Source organism: Mus caroli, unplaced genomic scaffold (assembly GCF_978045245.1).
Source record: "Mus caroli unplaced genomic scaffold, Mus_caroli_1 scaffold_13, whole genome shotgun sequence".
NCBI lineage: Eukaryota > Metazoa > Chordata > Mammalia > Rodentia > Muridae > Mus > Mus caroli.
The window spans coordinates 27,552,237-27,566,675 of record NW_028227268.1 but is presented as its reverse complement, the minus strand read 5'-3'; the positions used below and the strand labels follow the sequence as shown (position 1 = coordinate 27,566,675).

The 14,439-nt window shown below is 47.8% G+C and overlaps 1 protein-coding gene across 1 annotated transcript; it reads right to left on the bottom strand.

Moving 5' to 3' along the window:
- Positions 1-2,158: 2,158 nt before the first annotated feature.
- LOC110306335 (transmembrane protein 92-like) lies at positions 2,159-5,955 on the bottom strand. The gene is made up of 5 exons (XM_021178498.1): positions 5,875-5,955; positions 3,323-3,345; positions 2,758-2,841; positions 2,419-2,617; positions 2,159-2,260 (listed from the first exon to the last, which is right to left on the bottom strand). Exons 1-5 carry the CDS (start codon positions 5,953-5,955, stop codon positions 2,159-2,161), a joined length of 489 nt encoding a protein of 162 aa, XP_021034157.1.
- Positions 5,956-14,439: the final 8,484 nt, after the last annotated feature.

The window sequence follows — 14,439 nt, the reverse complement described above, 5'->3', positions numbered from 1 at the left end:
CACCTTGGCTTTATCTCATTGTTAACTCAAACTAGGATGAAATCTGTAATCCTCCTGTCTGTGAGTCTTTGACTAACTTGGGACTACACCACAGCACCTGGGTCTTTTAGATTTTAAGAGACATGCAGAGAAACATACAGACACACATTTACTAAAATGTAACAATTAAGTTTATTTTACAAAGCTGCTATGAACTTGTCTCTTCTCCCAATAAGACAGACACAATGTAGGTTGGCACCACAGATCCTTCATCCTTAGGGGATGGGTGTTCAGTGTGGGTGCAAGTCTGACAGAACAAGCTCCTAGGTCAATGGATGTGGACCATCATTTCACACCCCACCCACTCCAGGGCACCAGGAGATGAGCATCAGCATCTCTGTGAGATTTGGTGTGTGGGCCTCTCTGCAGGCTTCTCCTTAGAGGTGAGCTTTGCTGTGTGGGCCTCTCTGCAGGCTTCTCCTTAGAGGTGACTCTGCTCCTGGTGTCATTCTGGATCCCCAGGACAGAAGTATTACAGTAGTGGCTTTATAAATATTGGAGGAATGGAGAGTACAAGGTCACCTCTGAAAATGTGACATCTCTTCACTCTCACCCAGAGGAGTGATTATACTGAGTGTATATATACTAATCCAGGGGACTGGAGAGATGGCTCAGTGGTTAAGAACACTGGCTGCCCTTCAGGACCCTGGTTCAATTCCCTGCACCCACATGGAAGCTCATAATCATCTGGAACATCAGTTCTAGGGGACCTGACACCCTCACAGAACGCAGATGCACATTTTAAATATAATAAAATATTTCTGCCACTGAAGTTCAGGAAAACCACTCTCTGCAGCCCATACCACTGAATTAAAGCCCTCCACCATCTTCAGTGTCAGATAGGTGACAAGCAGAATGAAGGGACCTCCTCAGATAGGGCAAAGCCCAGTTCTCAGAGCCTGAATCTACCTGGAATCCATGCCCTGCCCTCTTCTGTGGTGGCACAGGGATGAGTATTCTTGGGGATCCTGAATTTGAAGCCAGCCTGGTCTACAGAGGGAGTCCAGGACAGCCACACCTGCCCTGCCTGCACACCTAAGCAGTGAGTATTGGTAGTGTTGTCTGCCTGAAGGGAAACATTGGCCTTTAGCCCTCTGCAGCACACACAGTAAACACAGGGGTAAGGTGCCAAGGCATGGGCACCAGGAACTGTCTTCACTCCCTGCCCCCTTCGGCTCCAAGCTGTCCTCAGGCCCTCAGCCACAGAACAAAACCTTCTTCCCAGCAGGACTCCACTTTGGGCTGCATTTCTATGAAGAACCTGGAACCCAGGCTCAGCAGGATGAGGAGCTAGGAAGGGTCTGCCTCTGCTATCACTCCAGAGGATTAATAGAGAGGAATGTGAAAGGAAGAGTTCCCTGGCCAAACTCCAAGGAAGTCTAACCAAGTCTCATTCTACAGGCTTTCTCCCCACCCTGCCTTCCCCCAGAAGCTGTTTGTGGCTTGTATCTCTCTAAGAGTCCCATTCTTAATGAAGTTCTTGTGTCTCCAGAAAGCAGGTCCCAGGAATAGAACAGGATCCAGAGAGCTTTTCAGTTCATTTATTCAGTGCCCCCCAGGCCCCAAGAGGCTGAAGGTCTGTGCATTCATTCACATCATGGATGCTCCATCCTCCCAGCAGGTGGTCAGTGCAGTCAGTCACCAGTGGAAGAAGCTGGAAGGGTTTCCTCAGCCTCTGACCTTGTCTCCATCCCCACTTAGCAGCCAGCTGTGGAAACGTATTAGTCCCTGAGTTTTCTGCATTGCTATAGAGGGACAGTGAGGTCTTCTCTGCCCAGGCATAGTTGGAAGATGGCTCAGAGTCTGTGCAGTTCACTCTTCAATCTCTTCCAGGCACAGAAGTGCTGCTGTAGGATGGCAGAGCGAGCTGCCCAGTCAAGATTGGCAGTCCACTAGCAATAATCTCTCTTCATCTGTTACAGCTACCCCCAATTCTTAAAAATGTCAGTAGTCTTTAGTGTGGACAGAGATAATGGATCCAGCTTAGCTCTCATGACAAAAGGGGAGGGGGCAGCAGTGTATAAAAACAATAAATTAAATCAAAGAACAGAGACATGATGGGATAGGCAGTCATTCCAGGGTCCTGGGCTTGATCCAGGAGCTTTGTGTGTGAGGAAGCTCAAAGGGTTGCGTAGGCATGCCCTCTCATCTGGCCAGCAGGGCCCTCAGGCCTGAGGCTGTAGGGAGGAGGTGGTTCTGTGGGAGTTGGCGGCAGAACAACCTGCAGGAGAAAAGGGATACTGACTTTATTTAGGGTCTGGGTAAAGAATAACATCATTGTTGGCAGAGCCCTCACCAATCCATTATCCTCCCCACCCCCCCAATTCATTATTTCAACATGTTATGAAACACTTTAGGAATTGGGACAGAAGGACCCACCTGACTGTAGGGTGGTGGGGGATCCAAGGAGGTGACCCTAATGCTCTCCAGGGGAGCAATGGAGGGCGGTTCTGGAGGAGTCTGATGATCAGATGTTCTGATGTCATGCTGTAGATTTGTGCACCTCAAATAGTAATGCCTCACTAGGACACAGATGAACAAAACGAGTATAATGGCCCACAGGATGATGTTCACAAGCCTAGGGTAGTAGGGGATGGTGTTGTCAGAAGTGTCCAGGCCATGCTCCCGTGCCATACCTCCTCCATCTTCCACCCCCACCCTGATTCATGCGGATCCAGCCCTCAGTGCAGATGCCCAGAGTTGTGACCCTGGCCTTACCTAAAGCGATTATTTTCAAGCTTCCAGAACTTTCTTTCAGGGCAGCATCTATTGTCACAGCATGTGAATCCTTTGGTACAGTTTCTAGTCAGAACAAAAAGGCATCGGTAAATACTGAAGACATCAGAGTGTTAAAAGAAAAGGTCCCTGCTTCTCAAGACACTTAAACCCTCAGGTTGCCAGCCACCCTTAGTGGGTGTGTGGTAACCATCTATCCCGGGATCACTGGGAGAAATTAGAGTCTGGGCTTGGGACCTGAGTTCAGAGTTCATCGGGGCAGTATGCCATTCTACTCAGGCAGAATGGTCCTGATGCTGAACTTACATGGGAGGCAGGAGTGGGACATTGTTCATTTGATTCCCGCTCCCCGCCCCAGCTATGAAAGGTTGGGGATTAGCAGCAGTTACAGACCTGCAGATCCCATGGTTGGGTAAGCTGAGAGGGGCTATGGTTCCAGCAAAAGTGATATGAATTAGGTGTCTGTCCCCTTATCCAGGACAGAATCTGAGCACACACCCATCCCCCCTGCCTTTACCAACAATTATTGACAAAGTCCCATACTTACAGGATGTCACATGTGTTTACAGTCTGTGGAAGAAAAAGACAGAGATCAGAGCTCAAAGCCTGGGACTTGGATCTCAGGTGTTAGACTGTTTGTCCAGCATGCAGATAAATCAGGGAGGTGTGGGGAAACCAGGGGTGCTGCCCATCATGACAGATGTCAAGAGGAGGCAGAACTATTCAAGGCTACAGAGCCAGTTTGAGGCCAGATTGGGAAGCAGAAACTCTCAAAGAGAACTGGTAGCAAGAGTCTGCTCAGACATTGTCCAGCCATGGGGTACCAGATTCTCCTTCCTTCCAACTGCCATGTCCAAGGTCAACACACACACACACACACACAGACACACACACACACACAGACACACACACAGAGAGAGAGAGAGAGAGAGAGAGAGAGAGAGAGAGAGAGAGAGAGAGAGAGAGATTGGCATGGGAAGCCACCTTTAGTTGATCCTTAGCTTCAGAGCCCCCCAGAAAGTAGCCTAAATTCCCCACTGCTTCTACTCCCATGATCCCGTGTCATAGGTAGAGACAACTCTGGAAGTTCAATAAACATAATCGGGCCTTATTCATCCTCAGATCCCTGCGGGAACCCCCTGCCCTGCATCCTAAAGCATTTTGAAGCATCTAAAAATCTCCATACAGAATCCCATCCTGTTGATAGCAGTACTGTCTAAGCTCTTAATGATGACTCTCTTCCCCCAGGTATCAAGGCAGCGCCCTCTCTGGCTACTTCACTTAGAACCATTACCAGGTGTGGTCGTGCATGCCTTTAATCTCAGGAGTCCACAGCTTCTAGGGACTAGAAGCTCTAGACCCTCTCTCAACAAATAAAGTAGAGGAAGCCAGCTTTTGTCTTTGCTAACGATCATCACAATACCATTTCTTTTGCTAAAGAAAAGACAATGGGACAGTCACAGCTGGGATCATTCCCTCTCCATGCTCACAGTTGCTCTGTTTGGTGAGGATCGATACAGTAAGCTAAGAACACAAGGGACCCAGAAACTCAGAACTCTCTCTCTCTCTCTCTCTCTCTCTCTCTCTCTCTCTCTCTCTCTCTCTCTCTCTCTCTCTCTCTCTCATGGGCAGTGTTATCTATATAATGAGACCATGTATCAAAAAAAAAGTTGATAGGTTTGATAAACTAGACCAGGATTATTGTGTTGCATCTTAACCAGGTGGTCTGATCAGAATGGTTGGGGGCCTGAGGTTTAATAAACATGGATTGATTAGATCTGATTGGGAGGACTGACAGTGTCTATACTTGGGGCTGCAGAGAGGGGTCAGCAAATGATGCAGAGGTCCCAGAATGGAAGTGTCTTGATCCTGGCCTTGACAAATACATGGCCATGCATGGAGAATTACAGGTTCCAAACAGCCATGGACAGTGTTCTGGGGAGTGGACATGGGACTTCACTTATGTCTGATCGCCATAGCAGATGCTCAGCCAAGTTGTAAATTTAATTTGAGTTGAGGCCAGCCTGGACTACAGAGCTCTAGGATAGCCAGGCCTACAGAAGCCATGTCTTGAAAATCAAAACATGAAACTATGCCGGGGCCAAACAAACACAGAAGTGGAGGCTCACAGTCAGCTATTGGATGGATCACAGGGCTCCCAATGGAGAAGCTAGAGAAAGTACCCAAGGAGCTAAAGGGATCTGCAACCCTATAGTTGGAACAACATGATGAACTAACCAGTACCCCGGAGCTCTTGTCTCTAGCTGCATATGTATCGAAAGATGGCCTAGTCGGCCATCACTGGAAAGACAGGCCCATTGGACTTGCAAACTTTATATGCCCCAATACAGGGGAATGCCAGGGCCAAAAGAATGGGAATGGGTGGGTAGGGAAGTGGGGGGGGGTATGGGGGACTTTTGGGATAGCATTGGAAGTGTAATTGAGGAAAATACGTAAAAAAAAAAAAAGAAAATCAAAACAAACTAACAAAAGGATTGTATTAAACAAAGGCTTGTTCTGACCACCTCTGAGGAAACCCGCCAACCCAAGACACTTAGAGATTGTATATGAACAAGCACTCAAATCCTGCCCTCCTGGGATAAAGGTATAAGGACACACAGCCAGGCAGCCAGGTCTACTCTGAGATTGAATTCAAACTAATCATGGAAGTGGGAACCTCCACTTCCCTGGTACACAAACAGAAGTCCCAGAGAGGGACAATAAACTACACTCAAGGTCACCAACCTTGGAAGAACAGGGAAGGAGAGGCCCCATCCCAGACAGGCAAGACCTCAGGTTTCTCAGCCTGACTCAGGGCTTAATAAGACATGCCAAGACTAAAATGGGGGTCACTGATCCTATTCAGGGTTGTGGTTGGGGCCAGCTCCCAGGTAGCAACACAGCCCTGCCAAGACAGGGGCCCAGATTTCCCCAGTCTCCCTGTGTTGTCCCTACCCACAACTTTCCCCAAACACAACAGACAGGAAGTTTCCAATTGCCTGTGGTTAAGGTAAGTCCTGACAAGTTAAGTTGAGGACTGGGTTCCTAGGCAGGCCTCTGCCCCATAGGGTCCTCAAAAGTCACAGAGGTCTCACTTACCTCATTGGTGCTTACTCCTTGGAGACTGGAAAGCAGGCCAAAGGTCAAGGTGAGTGTGCCCCAGACCCAGGCGTCCAGCATCCTGTCAAGGGGTCCACTGAGCTTCAGAGTGTAAGGACAGAGTGACTTCCACTTCTCTCCACCTATGGGTCCAGTCTCAGGATAGGCACAGAGTTAACACACTGGAGTTAACTGGACCAGGGCTGCAAGCTGAACAGGAGCTCAGGGAAGAGAAGTGGAGAGGAGCTGGCCTTGCTTGAGTTGAGGACTGGGAGGTGGGAGGTTAGAAGAGGTTGATTTGCAGCCTTGTGTGTTGGATGGAGGAGAGCGCTGTGGAAGTCCCTCAGCTGAGCTGTGCTTAAATAGAGGATAAAGCAGGGCGTGGTGACACCACCTTTAATCCCATCTGAAAGGAGGCAAATCTCTGTGAGTTCAAAGCTAGTGAGATCTAATTAGTGAGTACCATCCAGGCAGGATTCAATTTAAAAAAAGAAAAAAAAAGAAAAAAAGGTCAAGTGGTAGTATCGCAAGCCTTTAGATCTCAGCATTCAGGAAACAGAGACAGGTGGATCTCTGAGATTATCCTGGTCTACAGAGTGAGTTCCAGGACAGCCAAGGCTTCTCAGAGAAACCCTGTTTCAAAAAAAAAAAAAAAAAAAAAAACAAAATAAGTAAATAAACTTTGACAGATGAGCTCACCATTGGAGGGTGCTGTACTTGCCCAGACACAAGAGAGGCAGCAAAGGGAGGGAGGCAGAAATTGTAGGAAAGGCAGGGCAAGGCACAAGAAGGATAATGGGGTGTGTGGCACATGAATGGAGCCATTCCTTTGTTCTTTGTTCAAGAAGTGGGGAAAAGACCCTGAACTGGGGAGGAAAAACTTTAGCACAGCATTCCCCACAATTCTGGGATAATAGTACCCTCTCTGGTTTGCAAGATTGTGTGGTGTTGGGATGCTGTTACAGTTTCTTTCTGAATGAAGAAAAATCGCTCCCAGGACTTTGTCCACTGTAGCCAAAAAGCCAACAGCTCTCAATGGGGGTCAGCAGGCCAGGTGGGATTCATGGGTAGAACTCAGGCGGTCAGAATATGGCCGCCAGGTGGCAGCATCGGACAGCGCCGAGGTGTGCACAGGGACCCTGGGCTTGACCTAAGAGGCTCTAGGGCCCCTTGTAAGAAAGACCCCTGGACAGGTGGATGCATGGTGACTGTCAAGGGTAGAAGAGAGACATGTGGTGGCCAAGCTAGGGGGAAAGGGCACAATGAGGTAGTGGATGATTCGCTGTCTGGCCTGGGGACACAGGAAGGTCGCCCTTGGAGGTGTTAATGTGAGGTGCATCTCATAGCTCCTGTTACCTGTCCACTCTAACTTGGCTCCTGGGAATCAGGCAGCTTCTTGGAGACTTCCTCTGGTTTCTGGTTCCCCTTTTCCCTGTCATACTGAGTGAGTTTCCAAGCCTCGCCTTTCCTGCCAGTCTCTGTTTTCCAATTTCAGTGTTTCACTGCCTCTCCAAAGGCACCCATTTGAGCCCTTCTGTTTTTCCTCCTGTTTTGCCCTATCATCCACCACCAGTGGAAAAAGTCAGTTTTTGTTTTTGTTTTGCCCCCATTTCCTTGACTGCTTTGGTCCCTGCATTCCTGTGGCTCAGGGACCCTAGCTTGCTCACTGTCCTCCAAGGAATTGGCCTCTGGTCTCTCTCCCCCTTTCTGCCTCTGTTTCTCATTATCCCTTTGGCCCCTTCTAGCGCTTAGCAACTGAACCTACCAGAGCCAAGCCAAGTGCAATTGGGATGTGGCCCTTGAGAATCCCCTCTCTACTTGCAATCTCTGGTGACAAAGTCTAAGGAGAGAAAATGGGGTAGGAGGTTAGTATGCCTCTTGCTAACCCTCCTGTAGATAGTATTGGAGACTGAATGAAGCCCGCTGCCCCCTGCTGTGGTGGACCCTGCTTGGGACAGTGCTGAAACTTCCCAACAACACTCACACTTGTGACTCTTTTTTTTTTTTTTTTTTTGGTTTTTCGAGACAGGGTTTCTCTGTATAGCCCTGGCTGTCCTGGAACTCACTTTGTAGGCCAGGCTGGCCTCGAACTCAGAAATCCGCCTGCCTCTGCCTCCCGAGTGCTGGGATTAAAGGCGTGTGCCATCACGCCCGGCTCACTTGTGCCTCTTGAGTGAAATTGTTGCTAACTGGGAATTCTGGCCCTCCTGCCTCTGCCCAAGTCCCATTGTCTCTGTCGCCATCCTGAGATATACATCTATAACCCTTTACACCCCGCTGCTGGTCACCCTGTCCAGGCTGGTCTGGGTCTCCTCTGTAATTATGTCTCAGGAAAGATGAGACTCTCAGGCACACTCAGTAGTTGAGAAGAGGGATGGGGATGGCTGGGCTGGGGAACTGAATGGAAGTAGCTCGTACCTGTGGGCCTGATGGGCAGAATGGGGCTGATGTTATTTCTTTTGAGTTTCTGGCATCCATCTAACCCAGATGTAGTGTTGCCAGAAGATGCCTGTGGATTCAGGGGTGGGATTAAAGTTGTATTTAGATAATACTAATGTTTACTTGTGTGATGGTTTGTGTGTGCTTGGCCAGGAGAGTGGCACTATTGGAAGGGGTGGCCATGTTGGAGTAAGTGTGTTACTGTGGTCGTGAACTTTGAGACCCTCATCCTAGCTGCCTAGAAGCCAGTATTTTGTTAGCTGCCTTCAGAAGAAGATGTAGAATTCTCAGCTTCCGCACCATCCCTGCCTGGATTCCACCATATTCCTGGCTTGATGAAACTGGCCTGAAACTTTGAACCTGTAAGCCAACCCCAATTAAATGTTGTTCATCTAAGAGTGGCCTTAGCCTTGGTGTCTGTTCACAGCAGTAAAACCCTAACTAAGACAGAAGTTGGTACCAGGAGTACGGTAATGTTATGATAAAACCCTAACTAAGACGGAAGTTGGTACCAGGAGTGGGGTAATGCTATGATAGGACTGAGCATGCTTTTGTTTGAAAGAATGTGGGTTTTGGGACTTTGGATTTGGAAAGCAGTGGGGATGCTTTAAATGGGGCTGAATGGGCCATCCTAGTAGGAATATGGAAGACTTGTTATTGTGAATGATTTGAACGGTGCAGACCTGGTCCAAGACGTTTGCTTTTTTTCTTTGTTTCCTTTTTTTGGTAAAGATTTATTTTATTTATATGAGTACACTGCAGGTGTCTTCAGATGAACCAGAAGAGGGAATCAGATGCCATTACAGGTGGTTGTGAGCCACCATGTGGTTGCTGGGAATTGAACTCAGGACATCTGGAAGAGCAGTCAGTGCTCTTAACCTCTGAGCCATCTCTCTAGCTGAGCCTAAGAAGTTTCAGTGAAGAATTTAAATATGAGGTACTTTGGTGAAGAATGGGACTACTCTTTGCCCTTGTCTGAAGAGTCTGCCTGAGACTAAAGTGAAGAGACTCAGATTCATTGCATTGACAAAGGAAGTCTCAAAAAAAGCCCAGCAGAGACCTTGATCTCTGGCTTAGTCTCATGAAGAGCATTTTGAATGAGCATAGCAAGCTGAGAAAGGAAATATATAGAATATATGTTCCAAATATTAAAGGGGCACCGGGGAGTGAAATGGAGCTGGATCCTATGTTCTAGGAGATAACAGACTAAGGGAGTTGGGGGCAAGATCCTACCTAGCTAAATTTAGATCCAGGCGTGGGGAGATAAACTTTTAATCCCAGGAGACAGAGCCAAACAGATCTCTGAGTTTAAGACCAGCATGGGACAAAGCAGGTTCTAGGTGAAGAAAAGTTTAAACGCAGGCATTCGGTACACACCTTTAATCACAGCATTACAGAGGACAGAGGCACGAAGATCTCTTAGTTCAAAGTCAATCTACAGAGCAAGTTCCAGGAAATCCAAGCTTAGGCAGAGAGGGAGTTGGGAAACAGAAAGCTGATAATAGAAAAGGGGGAGCCATGTTCCAGCCCCAGCAAGCAGCAGAACTGGGCAGCTTCATCCATGTGGCTCTGGCTTTAGAGTGAAAAATAGAAGGGACTACTGGGACCATTGATGCTGGTTAGCTGGAGCTATGATATTAGCTGTGATTAAGAAGAAACCCAGCCGGGTGTGGTGGCGCACGCCTTTAATCCCAGCACTTGGGAGGCAGAGGCAGGCGGATTTCTGAGTTCGAGGCCAGCCTGGGCTACAGAGTGAGTTCCAGGACAGCTACAACTACACAGAGAAACCCTGTCTCGAAAAACCAAAAAAAAAAAAAAAAAAAGAAGAAACCCACATCACTGAGGTGAAATCTTCTGGAATGTGTTTCTGGAGAATACAAAGAAGTTGTTTTCCAAAGATAGTCAAGGTTGTACCTCAAGCTGTAGCTGTGCTTGGTAATGTGTAAGAGTCACCCAGGTGGTACTGGTTTTGAAGGAATGAAGGGGTCATGAAGAGTAGCTGAGGCTTGGTACTCTGGAGGCCATGATGAAAGACCATTGGTGAAGGTACAGCCTCAGTTCTAGTTGATGGCTCTGGACAGAAGGGTCATGCAAAGGATCTGAGGCTTGGCACTGTGAAGAGAGCCTCTGAGAGACTCTTGGTGAAGCCTAGTTGCAATGAAAGAACCCCCAGTAATGGAGATGCTAGTACCATGGGATGATCACCAAGAACAGCAGCAGCAGAGGAGTGGATCAACGTGAACTTAGAGAAATGTACAGAGGGCAGAGCTGGAGCAATGGTGCCAGCCTTTTGGTGGAGCCCAGAAAATCATGTGTCCATCCCAGACTTTGAAAGGAGAAGATGTAACATTGAAGCTGTCTTGGAGACTGCAAGACTTTCCAGATGCCGTAGCTGTAGCTGTAGGATATCTGCCGCGATAAAGCTTCACAGGAGGAATGGAAACAGACCAGAAAAGAAGCTTGTTGCAGTCAACAAAGATGAAAAAGGAGTTGGAGAGCTGAACACTGCCTTGAAATCAGACATGAAGGTGCAGAGTTTGGAGTTTGCCCAGCTGGTCTCCTGTCTTACTTTGGGGATTACAGTTAAATGATTGGATGAACCTTAGAAGAGACGCTGAACTGTGGACTTTTAACATTGTTGAGAGGGCTATAAACTATGGAGACTATGTAAGTTGGACTAAATGTACTTTTTTTTTTAACTATGTTATGGGTAGTTATGGCCCCCATAGACTCATATGTTTGAACAAGCCTATGGGGGCCTGGGAGTGGAATGTGATGGTTTGTATATGCTTGGCTCTGAGAGTGGCACTATTGGAAGGCATGGCCTTGTTGGACTATGTGTGTCACTGTGGTTGTGAGCTTTGAGAGTCCCATGCAGCTGCCTGAAAGCCAGTATTGTGCTAGCAGCCTTCAGATGAAGATGTAGAACTCCCAGCTTCTCTTACACCATGCCTGCCTGGGTGCTAAATGTTCTTATAAGAGCTGTCTTGGTCCTGGTGTCTGTTGACAGAAGTTAAACAGTAACTAAGACAATTTGTTATGTGAATTTCAAAATTACCTTATTTTCCCCTTGGGAGAGAGGTTTTTCTGTGTAGCCCTGGCATCCGGGAACTCATTCAGTAGAGCAGGCTGGCCTCAAACTCAGAGATCTTCCCTGCCTCTGCCTCCTGAACACTAGGGTTAGAGGCCACCTCTTTGCCACGAAATAAAACCAACATAACAAATACTAAAATAGGTTATATGAAATTTGTAGTGTCTCAGAATTTACTTGATGAATTTCTGCTCACATTTAAAATGTCACAGAGATAGACATTGGAGAACAGCTGTTCCCTGCTTTGCCCTACAACTTTGAAAGAAGAAAATGTGGTACCTACAACTGGACTCAGCAGGCAGAGTCCACAGGGTCCCCAGAGGTTACCTCTGGCCTCCCAGGTTTTTTCCATGATACCAAATTGTCCCTCTGTGTCCCTATCTGCATATAGGGTGGGGATGAGACAGGAAGCTGAAGATGCTTGCACAGGACAAGAGCCCAAGGCCCTTTCCAGTGTTCATTAAGACTGAGACTCAGCATTCAGTAGGCAAAGTCAGGTATGGAGTTCAGTGGGACGGCTATTCTTTTTCTGTGTAGCCCTGGCTGTCCTAGAACTTGCTCTGAGGCCAGGTTGACCTTGATATCAGAGATCCACCTGCCTCTGCCTCCTGAGTGCTAGGATCAAAGGTGTGCGCCACCACTGACCAGCAGAGGATCTGTTGTTGTTCAGAGAGACAAGAGCCCCACCCAAGACTGCACCCCCACCCCACCCAGTGAGCTAGCCATGAGAGGATGGCATGTGCATGCATGGATGTATATCCTCTTGCATGCTGGGAAGCAGAGGCAAGAAGACCCAGAGAACTTCTGAAGTCTTTGTGTCTGCTCCGGATTCCACATCAAATTCTAGCCTGGGTTTTCTAACAGTGATAAAGTCCCCGTACCTTCTGCACATCCACTCTTCCTTGCTGAAGGAGGAGTTGATCGTCTGTGGTCCCTCATAGGGTCTGGCTGTAAGGACCTGGAGGTCAGCTGGTCACCCACGGCTTCTCAGAGAAGGCAGCTGGATTCCAGAGGTCAGGAAAGCCAACTCACAGAGGACACGAGGGCTGAATCAGCCAGGGGTGTGTGTGTGTGTGTGGGGGCTACAGCTCTCTTGGAGGAACACACAGCTGGGTTTGGGAGAAGTGAGACCTTGCTTATACCTGCCTAGCAGACACTGGGGAGAAGAGCTGGGCTGTGTTCAGTTTCATCGCTCAGCATTTTACCCTACCATCCCTTGTTTCTCCACATTCTACTAATACCACTCTGTATCTATGACACCTAGTAGCACTGGGCTGTGGCCTCTTCCATGCAGGGTGAATACTTGGCTTTAGTCAGGTTCTGCCTATAGGGGCAGTATTGAGTCATTTTTGCAGATATGCCACTTCTGGCTGGTGGGCTATATGACCATAAGCCATGCAGTCTCTAACTCTCTGTAAATTCATTTGCAAAAGGAGAACTGAGGAGTTGGAGAGAAATGAAATGACACACTCAGATTATGAAGGGGTGACACTGTGATGCCAAAGCTTTCAAGTTCAGACTCCATTTTAGAGAACCTGACCTAAGTTTGAACTCATGTAACCTAACAGGCATTGTTTTCCAAGTTGCCCCCCAACAAAACTTGAGCCTAGCTCCAGTCTCTAGGCTAATCCCCAACAAGACCAGTGTTTCCAGGTTACACCATCAACAAGACCAGTGTCTTCAGGTTATTTCACCTAACAAACCTGCACCCCAAATTTACAATCTCACCCCCTGCCTAACGACCACCAATGCAGAAAGGAACAAGTTAAGTTTATGATACAACTCCCAGCGCCAGTCAGTTATGTTAAAGGCCACAGGAGCTTTCCAATTAGAAACCTGCACACATATTCCCCACTTGCTGTTTACCATAAAGCCTTGCCCTGATAGATATTCAGGGCTCCCCCACCACCAAAGCTGTCCTGCATGATGACACTGTGTTGGGGTCCCGAGCTATATCAAATAGAATAAAGATTCTGCTGTGAGTTGCATCAGATTGGTTCCCTGTGGGGTTTTTTTATGGGAGGGGGGATCCCTAACATTTCCCTGGCACAACAACATGAATTGCTTAGTATACTGATTGATTTATACAAAACTGAATACAGTTCACATCTTCCTCCCCAGGGTCAGCTAGGCAGGCATAGGCAAGGTCTCTCTCCCCAACCCCAGCTCCCCAGTGTCCTGCATACAACAATAGCAAATAAACATGAGCTGATTTTGTTTGTGGCAGAATGAAGTACCCAGGAGTGAAGGGACTTGCCTCTTTCCAAAGCTGCTATCTCTCTGTCCCTGTATAGAGGCTTCAGGAGAAAAGCACTGTTGTCCTCGAATGGCTCAGCAGCCCCCTCTGCTGTCCAGAATGTGTTCTGCACCCCAGGTAAGGTCAAATTAGGAACAGTGACCTGTCTGGGAGGATGACTGGTACTGGTACTGACATGGCAGGAGGTGACACTGGCACACAGCCCTGAGATCTCTCTCTCTCTCTCTCTCTCTCTCTCTCTGGTGTGTATGTGTGTTTCAACTCCATACTGGTGCAGTGCCACCATCTTCTGAGGTCTTCCCCCTCCAGTTATGTCTGGTGTGAGCAGGAGCCACAGGCCCAGGAAGAGGGTGAGGATAACAACATTTTCTTTTATTTCTCTCTGAAGTGAACTATCCACCAATTCTTGCTCTGACAGCAAAATTCCTACAGTTTAAATAAAGCTCTTTCTTGGCCAGGAGGAACAAGATCAGCATTCACTCAAATAGCCTTTGCCAGCATGAAAACTTCTTGAGCCCACTGGCAGAAAACTGAGTAATTAAAAACAAACTTTTAGGGGCTGGAGAGATGGCTCAGCATTGAAGAGCACTGGATGCTCTTGCAGAGGATCAGGGTTCAATTCCCAGCACTGACTTAACAGTTCCTGACCATCTATAACTGCAGTTCCAGGGGATCTTGATCATTTTTGGAATCCAAGGGCACCAGGCACTTGGTTCACAGACATATGAGCAGTCAAAACACCCATTGTACTGGCTGGTTTTGTGTCAACTTGATACAG